This window comes from Ptychodera flava, chromosome 13 (genome assembly GCF_041260155.1).
Source record: "Ptychodera flava strain L36383 chromosome 13, AS_Pfla_20210202, whole genome shotgun sequence".
Classification (NCBI taxonomy): Eukaryota; Metazoa; Hemichordata; class Enteropneusta; family Ptychoderidae; genus Ptychodera; species Ptychodera flava.
This window is the reverse complement of record NC_091940.1, coordinates 6,615,249-6,631,440: the sequence shown is the minus strand read 5'-3', so window position 1 is coordinate 6,631,440 and position 16,192 is coordinate 6,615,249. Positions and strand designations below refer to the sequence as shown.

Genomic DNA, 16,192 nt, shown 5'->3' with positions numbered 1-16,192 from the left:
ATATACCACTTGCGGGGGTTAATTTTAAAGCTTTTGGTGTAAGAAAACTTTTTATGGATGGCTAAATTTTCCTAAATTAAAAAATTCTATTTTTATTTTGTTACGTGCAGAGAAACGAACAAAAGGGTGAACTCAGCAGTTAACGTTTAAACAAAATTTATTACGAAAATAAAACTAATTGCTAAGTTAGGGATAGAATACAAGCTTTAAAGTGTACAGACTACTTATCTCAGCTGGGACGGCAAAGCTCCAGTCTCAAAGTTGTAACAGTCAGTCGGATGAATGAACAGTCCTTTGGTTTGCAGGCTTGAAGCTACACAAAGTCCACAGTATAAATCCAGCGTTGACAGTGAAGGTCTTGAAAAGTCTTGAGAATGACTACTGCTGGAGATTATAGTAACACACAAGAGACACGATCCCAAAAGTCTGACTGGAAGCTGTGCACGTCCCTTTTATAAAGGCATATAAGAACAATCTAGAACTTTTATTGACATGCTAATTACTGTTCTAAAATTATCTCCCTTACACAACTAATCAACTTTCCAGAACATTCCAAACATGACTAATTGAATTCAAGGTTGTGAGGTCATCAAGGGCAGTGACCTTGAGAATGTTCTAGACTAATTGAACTCAGGTCATGATGAGTGTGGGGGGAATGACCTACATAACACTCCAGATGGTGGCAATTTTGAATTTCAAATATCGATAAATTTTGGGTTATTTGTTTCTCTAGTACTAAAATTTGCACGGTGACCACCGATTTTTATTCTTGATTTTGAATGAGAATGGTTGAAAGATTTCTTGAGGAAAGTTTGAGCAAAAGTTTAAGTCTTTCACTTTTGAGGCGCGAACTACCTTGAGATAGAATGCGCCTTGGGGACAGATATGCAGACTTTCAAACTTTTACAATTCTTTTCTGATATACCACATGCTGGGTGTAAGAAAACTTTTTACCAGCTTAGTTTTCCAAAATTCGAAAATTTTATTTCTCCATAGAGTTAACACAGGGATGGCTGCCACCAGTATATCTTGGGCTATTTGTTTCTCTGGTACCAAAATTTGCATGGTGACCCCCGATTTTTATTCTAATTTTGAAAGATAATGGTTGAAAGATTCAATAAGAAAAGTTTGAGCAAACGTTATAGTATGATGGAGGGGCAACTTTGGTGGCTCAACAGCGCCCTCTGTAGTATGAGTCCAACACCAATTTCTTGACGAGAAAATTCTGATGTTGAACATCTACACAAGATTTTGGACCAAAGTAAAAGTAATCATTTTTCTTTGTGTCAAGTTTTTCCCGGAAATCGGCAGCTATTTTTGTCAGTAGAAAGACCAAAATCTCATTAAGTTGTTTTACTTCCCTGAAAAAGAAAGCTAGGTGAAGTTTGCTGTGTCCACATGTTTCATTTTCAGGATGTTTCTTCATTTTTCTTCATCTAATTTTTCTGTAAAATCAATTTTACACCGAGGTGATAATCGGATAAAAAAGATATAGGGATTGTTTTGGTTGCTTGCTAAATCACTGCCCCTTTGACTTCTTTCTGTTTAGTTTCTTTCACCCTTAGTTTGTTTAATGTACCACAGTCAATTTTAGTTAGTTTCATTTTACCTTGCGACAGTAGATTTGAGAGGCAAAGAATTGATCTTGGATATTATTCCTAGTAAAACACAAATCAGCACATCTCTACATCTGACTTTAAGATCTGGAGGGTAACAAGATTTAATATGAAATTCAGATACAAGAAACGAATATTTAAATCATCAAAATGTTACAAAAAGTAACATTTTTTTAATAGATTTCAAAGTATTCAACTTATAGTTAAAGTATATACAAAATTAAGGCAGCGTTCAAAAAAAATGGTGAGGGGGGCTGGAGGAATTCAGGGGGAGTTTGAAAATTTTTGGGGTAGCGAGGGGCGAGGGACTTGAAAGTTTTACTCTGCCTATAGGGGGGGGACCTGAAAATATTTTGACTCCCAACATTTTGATGTCGTCCAATGGTTCTAATGTTAGTAATAATTAAACAAAATCTAGAACTGTTTTTTCACATTTTATGTCTTTAATCTTGAAAAAATCTAAAAATGTATGAATGCCATTAAATTTTCGTAAAACAAGTCGGCCTTGTAATGGGGCAGGAGCTGCAACTGTTGATAATTTTTCAATATTTCTATATGCAATGTATCAAACACAGTTTCTTGGTGTCTCTCTACAGCATGCTAAAAAACACAATATTCAGTTTGTCAACAAAGCCTGTTTGTCTAAGGGACCGTCTCGGATTGTCGCAGAAGTTCAAGGAACGAAATTTCTTCGTTTAGATCAAAACCCCCTCCCCCCTCCCCCTAAACGAAACTTCAAAAGTGCGAAATGTTCATGTGTGCCTGAGAGTACAATATTGCATTTTGCTATAGCTACTAAAGACGTATTCCCCTTGCCACATTACAGTTAAAGTAATCGATCAGATTTGAGTACTAACAGGGCATTTTACCGCATAAAAGTTTCATTTTATTTTACTTTCCCTTTTTGAATCTCTTGTGCTGTTCTTTGTCTTTGTGAACACGCAATTTGTACTTGGTAGGGGCGGTAAATAAGCGAGAAACTTTGACAAGGGGGCCAAGGCATGTTCAATCATATTAAAACGACTATGATCAGGTGCATTACAAGTGAGAATAAAGATATCTAGTGGTTAGAGCAGACGCTTATAAATAGCACATTTAAAAAAATGATACTTTTGTCTTTGTATAATTTGTTGAATGAAAGGTTTAGGATACAATGTTATTATTGGTAAATTGTGTTTGTGGCACAAACGAGATGGAAATAGTTACAAATTTGTTGGCACGAGTGTGCAGTTTTTCTTTAATTAAAAATAAACACACGAAAACTTGTGATCACAAAATAAAAGTGCGAAAGTGAAGTTCACTAATTGAATGGAGGTCAAACCCCCTCCCCCCCCCTAAACGAATGAATTTCGCTTTTTGAACTTCTGCGACAATCTGAGACGGTCCCTTAAATATTGGTGATAATTCAATGATACAAATGCACGGTACACGTAGGCTGTGTTGGCAAGCTGAATATTGGACAGCTCAACATGCTGTTGGGAGTACAACAAGAACGCAATTGTATAAACTGAACAAAAATGTTGTCAAAATACAAAGTTAATACAATTACTGCCCTGCTACTACATACTGACAGTGACAGTGATACATGTAGCTCTGACTCTGATGTAGTTTAAGGAGAGTTTCGGTCATAGGACACTCAATTGACAGTGAAACATACATCTACTTGTACATAAGATCCAGCCAGAGAGCAACACATAGAAGACTAGGGGACTAACAGTTGCCATGGATTTTTGAATTCTGGCATATGAGAACAATCAAATATTAGAGAAAAAAGATGGGGTCACCATACTTGATCTTATACAAATGTACGATGAAAAGTCAGTTTTTCTAAAATCACTTAAAATCAATATAAAAAACCATTCATTTCAAGTTCATGCAGTGAATGAAATTTTCACATCTCATTGTACCAATAACATAAAAATAAAACTTTGAACAGTAAAGACTCTAATTTAAATGGAAAAATGTGTGACTAAATGGAATCATTTATTTTTTATCAAATTTGCCATTATTACACCCAAAATTTCTGAGATTAAAACATTTATTTTATGGAATATTTTAACCTTCCAGTATTGACAATTTTGTAAAACATTTATAAGTGGCATCTAAGTTATATATGTCTTGTACTTTTGAAAAAAATTTCAATAGGTCACTGTGCTCATTTTTTAACAATTTGGTTAAACGTAGCTAGAATACACAATTTTCATACTCTCTCATGATTGTCATCTTGTGTGCTTTTCAGCTGGTGACATTGAACTGGCTACAGTTGGATAAACTCAAGTCGGCTTAGACTGAGAAATCCAAAAGTCCACTGATGCATTTAAAAATGAATCAATTTAAGAACTTGCCCTAGGTATATGGCTCTATAACCTGCTGATAAGAGGTAGTGTTGAACATCTGAGTGCAGAACGATACATTACATGTTTGTTTTTACTCTGCGTGCATTCCTAATAAATATGCGGCTATATGGTAATTTTTTGGGGGGGGACTTGAAAATTTTTGAGGGTATTGAGGGGGGGAACTTGAAAATTTTTGAGGGTATTGAGCCCGGGTATTGAGGGGGGGGGGGATCTGAAAAAAAAATAAGATTTCAATCGCGATTCCTCCAGCCCCCCTCCCCCCATTTTTTTTAACGCGGCCTAAGCAAAAGCAGTTAACTACTGAAAACCGGTATGCTTTCATGGTGAGGCATGAATTGAGAGAATCTGATGTAAAAAAATATTGGATATTTTTACTTTTTTTAGGCCGAGGGCGCTGTTTACCTCACCGCACGCAACGAAAATTGTGCGTGATAACATACAGAGGGTCATTGAGGTCACACAGCTGACAGTCTCGCCACTGCCGTTATTCGATGAGAGTTCAATTCGGCGGTAATACACAAAATCAAAATGGCGGAGTGTGAATTACTCGAAGTTGACTGAGGAGTTAGAACCGTTTATTTTCACAAGTTGCCAGATTCTTGAAGTGGACAAGTTGACGCACAAAGTAAGTAAAAGCTCAAGTCTGAATCTTTCCCCGCAGTATACTTATAACATCCTTTTTCGCTGCTCTTGACTATGTCCGACGTTCACATGTCTCGTTCAGACAAGTGCCGAGTGGGCCCGGGAAGGTTTGACGCACAGTGAATGAATCATAAGTCAACGGTTGTAATTTTTTTTCCGCTCAAGTAATTTACATTTGCTGAATGACGTTGCAGGGCGATATTTTGATCATATCAAGGATAATATTACGAAGTTTTCGCTTCCTTTTGTTTTCGAGATGCACTCTTAAACATTTTTACGCATGTTACGTACCTGTGACTGCATACTGTGCCACTGCCAGTGACACAATTTTACAAGCTCTGCACTGTTTACATTTTCGGAATGTGAGCAGGTCATGAGAACGAAATTGGATATCGTGTTATTAGGGAACTGCGTAAGATGGCTATCAAAACTACCTGACTCCGTCGCTATACAATTTTTTTTCATGGGTACCACTCCTACTTTTGACCCAAATGTATCGAACAATGACATTTCCTAAATTATTTACTACGGACTACGGTGAGTATGCGCTGGTTGAGTGAAGGCTAAGTGGAAGAAAAACCGACCTCATCCCACCCAAATTTTCAAAAATAATCGGTAAAAAATATCATGCACAAAATGACATAGGTGTTAAAAGAAGTTTATTTAGAGGTGCAAGGATGCACACCTTGGTAAGTGTCTCGCTCCATTCCATAGTGTGTGCGCGTGTGCCCAATGCATTCCACTCATCCATGGGACCAGTTCCTCTTAATTTGAACATGGACGTTATAATTTGAAGAACCAGAGAAAAATTCGAGTCCTACCTCCAGTCATGGATAAAATGCTAATTTCATCAGAAATATAAACTTTACTGTGTGCATCCTTCGACAGTCTTGCAGTGACCTTTTCTCCCTTGCTCTGCCCTATGTAACTCTTAATTAAGCCTTTAAAAACAGAGGACTTCCCTATATTAGTTACAGAGTACTATCATTTCCTGTATAACTGCATATTTTGTGTAAGAAATATGATGAGATAATGTGGTACTCCCAACTCATTTTCAGAGATTCACAGCTTGAAATATTATCTTACCCTTCAGAGTTTTGCAGCTCATATTGCCATATGACAAATAGTGCTGATCGCAATTGTTCATTTGTTACTAAATATTGCAATGCTGGGTGGATTTGTGATGTCAAAGTACTCATATTAATATGCAAAATAACTTTGTCCAAGAGTTTTCCGAGGAGTTTAGAAATTAAACTTGCAGAAATTGTAAAATTGGTACATTGTTATGACAGATATTATGATTAATTAAAAGTATGAAAATCAAGGCATTCGGATCGCAAGCTGTGGCAAAAAACATTGGTGCAATTGTGAGATCAGATTTTGTCAGCAACAGCCAGGGTTGTGTCACATTGCTGATGTAATAAACAAACCTACAACCATGATCAGCATTATTCTCTCTCAGGAATATGTCTCTAGCAAGGTAAATTTATGCAAGATGAGTTGAAGTCTGTGCCATGATCAATCAGATGAGGAGAATTGGCAAGAAAAAGTTACCATTTTATAAATAAATCTACATCTGTTTATGTTGATAAATGTGAAAAACTTGTGACTGGATAACATGTTAATTTTCTTGCCACATAACCAGTAAGTTTGGCTGTCTACAGGCATGTGATAAAAATATTATTGCCAGACTTTATAGGTTTATTAGCCCACAAAGCAGGAGATCTTTTTCTCAATGTGATGAGGGCAAATGGCCACCTGCTTTCAGGCCCACACCAAGGTTTTCACGCAATAAATGAACATATGACAGATATGCTCTAAGTTTAAAAAAGGAATAATAAATCTTTGATGGCAATATCTTGTCTCAATATTTTAAAGCTCTAGGTGTGTGACTTAGGAATGTAGGTCCTTTCTTAGTGTGATCTTACCGTAATGAAAAGCTGTAACTTATTGACTTATGCCCTGATCTGACTTTAATGGTATCATGGCTATTCTGATCACGTCCAAGTCAAACTAAAAAAATAAGAGTATCAATAATATTTAATGTCAATAGCCCAGGCAGTCCTCCAATCTGCTATTACCAGTACATATTTTATTGCTAGCGTCTTTCTCCCGGATGGTCAAGCTCTTTATGGTCTTGTGAAAGTGAAAAATTGTGTTGTAACAGAGACTATGAGACCCAAAGGAAGTCAATCAAGATATTGATGAAATCAGAGTCTATTTATTTAGATATCTATGACATTTTTTTTGCTGAGTATTGTAGTACACGACACTGATAGACATGTCATTGGCTTGATGGAACAGATTTGCACTTTTATATACTTGATGACATCCATGGGTTGAATTGATGGTGTCAACATAATACACAGCACATTGCTGTACTAGTGTAGTGCCAGGATTTACATGTAAATAATGGCAGTTATGAGGTTTGGCTGAAAGCCAGTGAAGTCAATTTGCCATGTTTGTCACAACTTGATTTGTGAACATGCTTAGGTACTAGGTTGAATCATTGTACTAGACAACAAGGGGCATCAGAAACAAAATATTCAAAAAAGGTAGCACTTGAATTTTGTTTCCACTACTTTGATTTGCTTTAACTACTAGTTTTTCAATGGCATGGTTGAAACATTACACAGGTAACTCAGGGGTAAACTTTGAAATGGTGAAACCCCTCTGGCATGTGTTATTGTACAATATTGGATATTTGACACCAGATTGGAAAGCTCTGTATGTGAGCAGTGGATCAGCAAGTCAATTGCTGTAAATGAGGTTCAAAAAAGCAATGGCCAGTCCAAAAACTGAATAAAAACACTATCCTCAAATTCTGCAGCCACTCTAGGTTTTAGTATAGAATTTCATTATGGTAGACCTGTATATGTAGGATATTGTGTCTACTGTCACCAGCTTGCATAGCATTAGTATAATAGGCGGTGCTTTTGTGTATCTGTGTGCACGATTATCAGTATTACACTGTAAGGTGGAACGTACCAGGGTTGAGTGAAGTGATGGACCATGTAAGTAGATTTCAAAGCATTGTTAGTTTCATATTTTCAAAGCATTGTGACCTGCACTGTTGATATACAGGACAGCTGTTGTTACAGTGTGGTGTGCTAGTAACAGGGGTTAAACAGTTCAATAACGTGAAAAACATATACTGTTTCCTGTGCCACTTGTTAGGATGCCTAAAAGCAGAAACTGAAATTTCATATGCGGAACGGCAGTTTTATTTCAATGACTGTGCGAGTCATCAACTACCTCCCTCCCCTTCCCAATTTACTTTTGGAAATTTAAATCTCTTTCATATGTTACAAGTGTTATGTCCTCATTTCCAATGATGTCAGGTTGAAACCATAAAACCTGGTCCCCTTTGCCATTTTGGATACTGACATCAATCCATTGAAAGCTTGTGGCCTTATTTAAGGATTACTGGATTTATCAACAACTACTGGCGGGACGCATACATAAATAAAGTTTAGTGGGTATTAGGTAGAAAACAAGTGTTCAAGTCTTTCCATGGTAGAATTATCCCAGCATAGCTCAATATATGCTATAAGCAAAAAAAGTGAGGATTTTTGTGTTTTTTCAGTGAAAACAATAGCCCATTTATACCTCCCTTCCCAGGTAATAAAAGCCAAAAGTATCATCAAAAAATGGTCATTGCCTACACCATAGTCATATTGTTTAAGGCTTAAATGACATCTGAAACCACTTTTATGGTTATATATATATGTACTGAACTTGCATCTACCTAAAGGGAACGTTGTATTCATAGGACAACATGCGTTATATTTGCCATTGCTGTTCTGTGGCATTGTATTACCATGGATCTATGTCAGCTAAGACTCCTTGTTAAGATTTCTGCTGTTAAAATTGTAAGCAATTTTAAGGAAGCTTTAATGGACTTTGATATTAAAATGCTTTCAAATTAGTTTCCTGACTCCTGGTGTCCGTTATGCGTTGTCTTATCTGCCAGTACGTAAAATAATAGACTGCCTTTGCAAAATTTATCACACCAGCTCCATCACTTGCATCGGCAAATGAGTCTTCATCCAGTAACACATCATGACAATTATTGCTATTCACACTGTATTCATAACTGCTATCAGAAATTGCACACTACCTTACATGTACCATGTGGCTTCACCAGTACATGTACCATGTGGCATGCGCAGTACAACTGTCTTTTTCGATTTAGATCTTGTTTATGAGACAAGCATTCTACTTTTACTCAACCGTGCAAGTTTTATCACAAGTGTGGAAAGGTCACGCAAGTGTTGTTTTTCTCTGCAGACTCTCTGTGTAGGGTGATTGTACCAACAACACCATGAGCCAAGAATTGCCCAGGTCACAAACAGGGTCTCTGATAGCTGATGAGAAATCCCTCAGCAATGAGAGTGGATGGTCTGCCTTTGGAACTCCAGTTGCAGCCTCAACAATGGCTAGACCAAGACAGCCCAAAGACAGGTAAGTTTCCTACCCATATCTGTATATTATGAACTCCAATGTGCTAACTATTAGTCCAAACAGTTATTTTCTACAACAGATATATGTGTGTGTGTGTGTGTGTGTGTGTGTGTGTGTATGTGTGTGTGTGTATATATATATGTATATGTGTGTGTGTATATATATATATATATATATATTATATTTATCTGATAAGAAATACCAATTCTTTTTTATGCATTTGTCAACAAAAAATCATTGATACTTTCCAATGAATTCAGTATTTCATTGACACAATGTATCCGTACAGTACTGTATGTACCAGTTATGGCTGATCCGACTAGATGTTGGTAATTTTATAGGTATTTGTCCCAGACAAGATAGGGTCAATAGTTGAAAAGACGTTCATCAATTTGATGAGATTATCGCCTTTGAGCAGGTAATTAGTTTTTTAGAGGGGTCAATTGTTTTGAGAGGGTTCAATAACGAAATGTACCTTTTTCTTCCCATTTCCCCGTTTTCCCACCTCACTGGCACCAGGATTCCATGCATTACCATGGAACATGAGCCTTTTGGTTCATTTCTGGATCAGGCAGCAAAGTATGTAAACAGTTGTCTGTTACTGTAACAATATACAGACTTGCATGTATGTTCATGTAGACTGGTGGTAGCCTAGTACTTACATGTTCATTAATAAAAAGTAATATCTATCAATGTCATTCTTATGCTAATTAATACTGATGTTCAATCCTCTACAAACACATGTATGTCCTTGTCTGCACAATGGTGCAAAATTTATGTTGTAATTTTTAGTGTAGTATGTTTATTACTGTATTATTCTGTATGTTTTCTCATTTATGTCATAGTATGCATGGTTGTTAGAAATCTAATTTCTTGTATCCCAGTCTTGACTTCGTACTTTACCCTAATGAAGGCTTTGTCAAGTAACCAATAACCTCTGTTAATTTGTCTTGACTCTCTGGTGATTGGAGCTTTACATACAAAACATATGGGTGCATAGAAAGGTATACATCCAACGCATTATACTTGTACACAATATTCCCTATTTTGTTATTGTATGACTTCAGAAAAAGTTCAATTTTCAAGTTGTAATTTGCAGCCACTACATGTATTCAGTGAGTTGACAATAGTGAGTTAAAAGTTGAAAATATTTTAAGTCCTTTGATATCAGCAAAGCTACACTAAAATAATTGTTAAAAGTTTGTGATTTTCACTGTTCTTATTCAATGTAGAAGGTACTATCGCGGTATGTATGTAGAATTGTCATTACTGCCATGCACATTGTGAAGGTACCAGCATACTGTACATTGCTGAATATCAACTTACGAAAAAAGGTTATATAATTACATCATAGTTCATCATCCACTCCTGGGTTCTTAGTTTTGCTTCAACTGGTGATTCTTATCAATTCATGTTATGGTAAGGTTGTATCTGAGTGATATTAACCCTGTCAGGTCTTAACCCCCATATACATGTATAGGGTAGCTATGGTAAGTTACCAGGAATTCTGGCCTGAAAGGGTTAATAACCACTACATTCTCTTTTGTACAGACATAATCAAAATTCTTGAGAGTTGGCAATAGTCGTGTGAATCAACAATTGTGTGATTTCATTTCTGAAACATAATTTTCCCGGTTATGCAGGCCTTTTTTTAGGTATTTTTGATTTTTTAAGTCACAAAGTGCATCTAAGACAGTTTTAGTTCATTTTGCTATAGCTGAAAACAAAATCCACCTTTTTTTGGAATACATGAAAGTAGAGTGGTGGACATTACCATAGAAAAGTCTCACAAATCAACCAGCCCTTCAGGGACAGTGATACTTTCAATGTACAAATTCTATGCTTCTTTGGAGTCAAACGCTGAATAGTTTTGCATATAAATCTATATCGGGCTGGGAGTGAAGGTTGGGGATGTAATAACTTGTAAAATAGTGTGATGAAAACATTGCTTAGACTGTATGAAAATCAATTGAATCTCTTTGGCTTTCACATTCTATGTTGCAATGTTGGACGCTGTTGTTAAATATTTACAGTAACATACCATTGATATTACTGGTTAATATAATTCTGCTATTAGCTGCATGTGATCACAGTAATTATAGTATCTGATCTTTAAGATCATGACTTGTCACTGAAAAGATATTCCTTGAGCAAGGGAAGTAGGCTGAAAATCAGACACCATCACTCAGAAAGAGTGTGTGTGTATCTTTTATCATGCCGTTATTTCATTTCCTTGTCCAAAATGCTGAATGTAACAAATGTTAAATGTCTGTTGAAGTCTCAAAGAAGCACCTGTTCAGTCATCCTGTAAATCTTGAGTGAATTTTAGTTCATAGCAAGGGAAAAGAGAATGAACTAGATAATTTTCAAAAATTGCGTATTTCTATTACCATGAGAATAGCTCATGATATATTACTTATTCAAAATAAATGACCCAGTTTAGTATTTGAGATTTCTGCGTAACTGTCTGCTGTCAGTCTTTTTAAAATGTGTCCACCAGCACAAACAATTTATTTTTATTTGCAAGAGCACTTGATACGTCAAGCAGCTGAAACTGCAAATCGCTGAACATAAATGTGTTAGTATTTCCTGTGAATGACACTTCCTGGGGTCTGTTCTTGCCTGTTGTGAAAGTAGACCTAATCTGTGCCAGCCGTTACTTCATTATAGCATGGGAAATTTACATGTGTGAGGTTTCAGTTTTACTAATAATCACATTTCAAAACCTCATGTCTCTGTCACATGGTCACACAGTAAAAAATTGTTAATGAAGTCATGCTAAAATGAGTGGTCAAAGAGTATGACTAGCTTCACTGCAGACAAAAAATGTGTTTATTCTGCTTTGCTTGTAGCCCCGATAATTGTCATCAGTCCTTACTGCTACTTTGATAAAAACGCAATGTCAGCTACAAAATCAGGAAGTACAGTGTTTGAACGCTTCAAGTAGGCAAGGTTGCATACAAGTATTTTCTTCTGTAATGTTTCTAATATTGGTAATATTCTTAACATATTTGCCATAAAATGAGAATGTGTTTGGCCCAGATTTGAATAAGTAGACCAAACAGTGAGTAAAACTTGAACTCTTGATACTTTTGTGAATTTTTGTATTGATACTGAAATAATTATTCTTTGTAATGCAAGTAGGTCAAAAATTATGCAAAACAGCACATCTTGAAAATGAATTATTAATACTGTAGGACATATCTTCAAATGAATTAATTTTTTCACCAAACCCGGAGGCAGATCATAATGTCATTTTGCATAAATTAGTCCTCATTATTTTTAAACAATTGTGTTTTTGTGATTTCTTACAGCAACCCAAATATGAACTTTGTATCACACTAAGACAAATTGATCATGGTATATTGAGGTATAAAAACAATGACTTACTGTACTAATTTTAAATCCACACAGGATTTCTGTGATACAATCTCTCTATTGTTCCTGTGGCCAGACAAACCATGCCACAGGAAATGCTGGGTCAAAGGTTAAACCATTCTGAATCGCATAGTACACACCATAGAATGGCTGTAGATAAAATCGTAAGACAAATGAACAAAGTAAACGTCTTTAGGCATTTATTTTTGTCAATACGTACTATTTGAGTTGTAATTTATGTTGACATGTTCTGTAGGAGTGGCTGACGTGGCATGCCTTAAACTCCATGTACTGACAGAACAGATAAAGGAACTAATGACAACAGTTGTTATCAACCAGAAATACATATTAATACTAATGGTTGCTTTAACAAAGTACAGACCTCAGCATGTATTGCAGCAATACTTTATTTGACGTGCATATTATGCTTTATTCTTGAATTCTTATTTGATTTTAAGGTGTTTTCATGACTTGCTGGAAACACAAGACACGTTGACTTCCTCCTTCAAAGTGGAATATTTCTAACTTATCTTCCTTTTTTGTAATTTCTTCAAAGTGGAAACATGAACGACAGTAATGACATATCAGGGATGCCATCACTGCAGAACATAGATTTGTCGGGAATTTCACTATCATCAGATGAGCAGTCTAGGATGAAAGAACCAAGCAATGAAGACAGGGAGAGTTTCTTGGCAGAGACATCCTCACTGGGGCTGATACCCGAAGATGCCATGGAAGGTAAAGATAATGTTAGGCTCTGTTATATAGACATGTACTGTCCCTTGTCTGCATCTTTGAATGGATCAGTTTGTGATTTAGCCCTGCAGAGATTCATGTGGATATTTATGTCCCTATGTTGTACACCTGAACACATACAGAGAGAATGACATTTGCAGATTTCAACACAAGTTATATGATACAACAATGTAGTGCAATGCTAACTTCCAATGTTAATTGTTCAAGAGTAGCTAAAATGTTCTCCAAAGTGTAAAAAAACAGACATATATTTCATGACAATCAGCGTCATTTACTGTCTCAAATTTCACTCTTGTAATGCCCAAATCCTGGTGCATAGATCCAACTTTGCCTTGGTGAACAAGGCCAGTGTTTTGGTGATACCATGAACTAACTTTTAAATTTATGCTTCATTGAATTATTCAAGTTACATGGTGTTGTGTATATACACCACAAAGTACATATTTTCATCACATCCCATCTTCAGTGCTAGACATGTATAATACATAAACCGTGTCTGAATACACTGGTTGTGTATTAACCCAAAGATCATGACTTTTGCAAGCATGATCATTACACATGATGAAAACTGAAAAATTGTTAAAAGACAAAACAGAATAAAATATATAGCAAGTATATTGTCTTCCGGATTTTGCAAAGATATTGCAAGTCAAGAGATATAGCAAGTTTATGGTCTTAACCCTTTCACCCCCAGTTCCCTGTATACAGGTCCAACTTTACCATAGAAAACAATGGATTTGGGACAAACCATGGTGGTGAAAGGGTTTAAACGCAGAATGTTATGAACATTTAGTGACAATATGTGATTTGTCATCTTGGCCTGGGTTGTTTGTGGTGCTCTGTATATACTACATATATCTACATCACTAAATGGGAGGATGTGGCACACGTTTCAGATTGACCCGACCAAAGGTCAAGACCTATTACTCATGATTTTCTATATTTAGGTCTCTCCATGGGATTACTTCAAGTTGAGGAAGCCAAGGAAGAAGATAACATCAGTGAGAGGACAATAACTCCAGTTGCATGGCATTGTCATTTTCCAATGATGTCAGTGGAAGGTGTTGTCCCGGAAAGCAGTCCAGAGGAAAAATCATTTAGGAATGAATTCAGAGAGAGCTTAGAAGAGAGTCTCGGTATGTAGAGTGTGTGATATCATACTGTTCATCTTTGGTGCCATTTGGTGATATGTGATATGAAAGTTTGAAATGATTACTCGGTGTGATCAATGATGAATATTCATGTGAAAAGTTCAGAACTGAAACTAGACAATAGAAATGGTTTTCATGCTGGGTCATGGTTTGTGATTCTCCTACAGATAAAAAGTTTTCAAAATTACATTGCATTTTCCATCATCTCACCCAATGTACCTTCATTTCATTCCATAACCTTTTAATCTATTGTCTTTTCTGGTGATAGAAACAAACATTTTTTCTCATTGTATAACAAATATTGTGTCTTCATCCCTGTTTATTCTGAATGTTTGTCCAGGAGTGCGAGTAGCAGCCACAGGTGTTGAGTCAGATCACAGTGAGATAGACACTGAAGATGAACTGGAAGCAGCAAGACAGGTAATAGTCTATTCTCAAATCAATATTTCTTTTGTTTTTAATATTTTTCCTATATAATAGCCCTATTTCCCTCTCTCTCTATCACTGTATTTTGTCGTTCCATTGCTCCAGACATTACATGTACATTAGAAGGTATGGTAACAGGTAGGGAAGGGTGATTATACAGTGTTCAGCTATGCTTGATTTTGGATGTTATTGAACAGAAAAGAACAATCATAGGTTATGGTGCTGGCAGTCACACAGAGACAATGAAGTACTGTACTTTTGTTGATTTAGCATTAAAGTTCATATTGAACGCCTCCAGCTCAGTCTCTGCTGCCGTTTAGGTACTTTTTCTCATCCATACTGTGTACTACAATAGTTTCTAGTTTATATCACATTAGAAGCTGTTAGGTCTGGATGCTGCAAGATCTTGTCTGCACACACTGGGAGTATCAGTCATTTATTTTCTTTCTTTTCCAGGAAATAGCCCAGCAACAGAGAGAACAGTATCTTTCAGAAACCAACCAGGGTGAGATTGAAACTGAAGACAGTCGTCCTGGATTGGAAGGAGACAGCACAGAGGAAGATGACAACATCAGCACTTCTGATTCCCTGGAACGTGACATCAAACCACTCAGCCATCGACAGTCAGGGGAGGGGGATGTGTCAGCATCACCAGTCCCTGGGGATGGGGGAGGAGGAGGTGATGGCAGCAGTGGTGGTGGGGGCTCCAGCAATAGCAGTGACATTGACAGTGATGGTGATGGTGATACACCAGGGTTCAATGATAGACAAGACACAATGGCAGTGCTGAGACGTCTGGGATTGGTTGGTGATGGAGAAGACATCCCGTTTCCATCACCGCCAGGAATGGATGGGAATACAGATTTATCCTCAGTGAGTGCCTTTTCTACAAGAGTTGTATGTTGCTTGTGGAGGCTACCGTATTTCTTTCAGGGTTTTATACAATATCATTTGAATTCTGATTACACAAAATTTCGATGCTAACATAATCAGAAAAAGTACAATAATAAAGTTTAGGCCTAAATTCAAATAATATTCTTATGAGACATGTTTGATACAAAATTGATATGCTTGCAAAAGATCATAACAAGATTGCTAATCTCCTGAATGAGTAAAAGTTTCTAGAGAGAACACCACATACAATCTCCTACCATGGAAAGCGATAAAATGATGGAAAGCTGAGTCTGAAAAAGATGCATCTGGAAAATATATTGAACTCAGAAGAAAGAAAACCATAAATAGCATCTCTACATGCAGGGCTCGAAATTAGCGGTAGTCCTGCGTCCACAGACTACCAACTTTTCTCTGGGGCTACCAAAATCCATGAAATGTAGTCCATACAGACTACCAAAGCCTGGGACATGAAATGTAGTCAGTATTAGACATGCCATGTCTGGTCCGT

At 36.6% G+C, this 16,192-nt stretch overlaps 1 protein-coding gene across 2 annotated transcripts in view; it reads left to right on the top strand.

Annotated features, from left to right (window-relative positions):
* The first annotated feature begins 4,459 nt into the window (after positions 1 to 4,459).
* The window catches only part of LOC139147243 (centrosomal protein of 192 kDa-like), a 37,173-nt gene continuing 25,440 nt past the window's right edge, over positions 4,460 to 16,192 (top strand). The window contains exons 1-7 of one of the 2 annotated variants that reach the window (XM_070718267.1): positions 4,460 to 4,598; positions 8,906 to 9,079; positions 9,599 to 9,658; positions 13,014 to 13,195; positions 14,161 to 14,349; positions 14,705 to 14,784; positions 15,247 to 15,663. In XM_070718267.1, coding sequence (XP_070574368.1) covers positions 8,940 to 9,079; positions 9,599 to 9,658; positions 13,014 to 13,195; positions 14,161 to 14,349; positions 14,705 to 14,784; positions 15,247 to 15,663 — 1,068 coding nt within the window. In that variant the 5' untranslated portion in view covers positions 4,460 to 4,598; positions 8,906 to 8,939. The remainder of the gene's footprint in view (positions 4,599 to 8,905; positions 9,080 to 9,598; positions 9,659 to 13,013; positions 13,196 to 14,160; positions 14,350 to 14,704; positions 14,785 to 15,246; positions 15,664 to 16,192) is intronic. The other variant, XM_070718268.1, reaches the window with a different exon arrangement.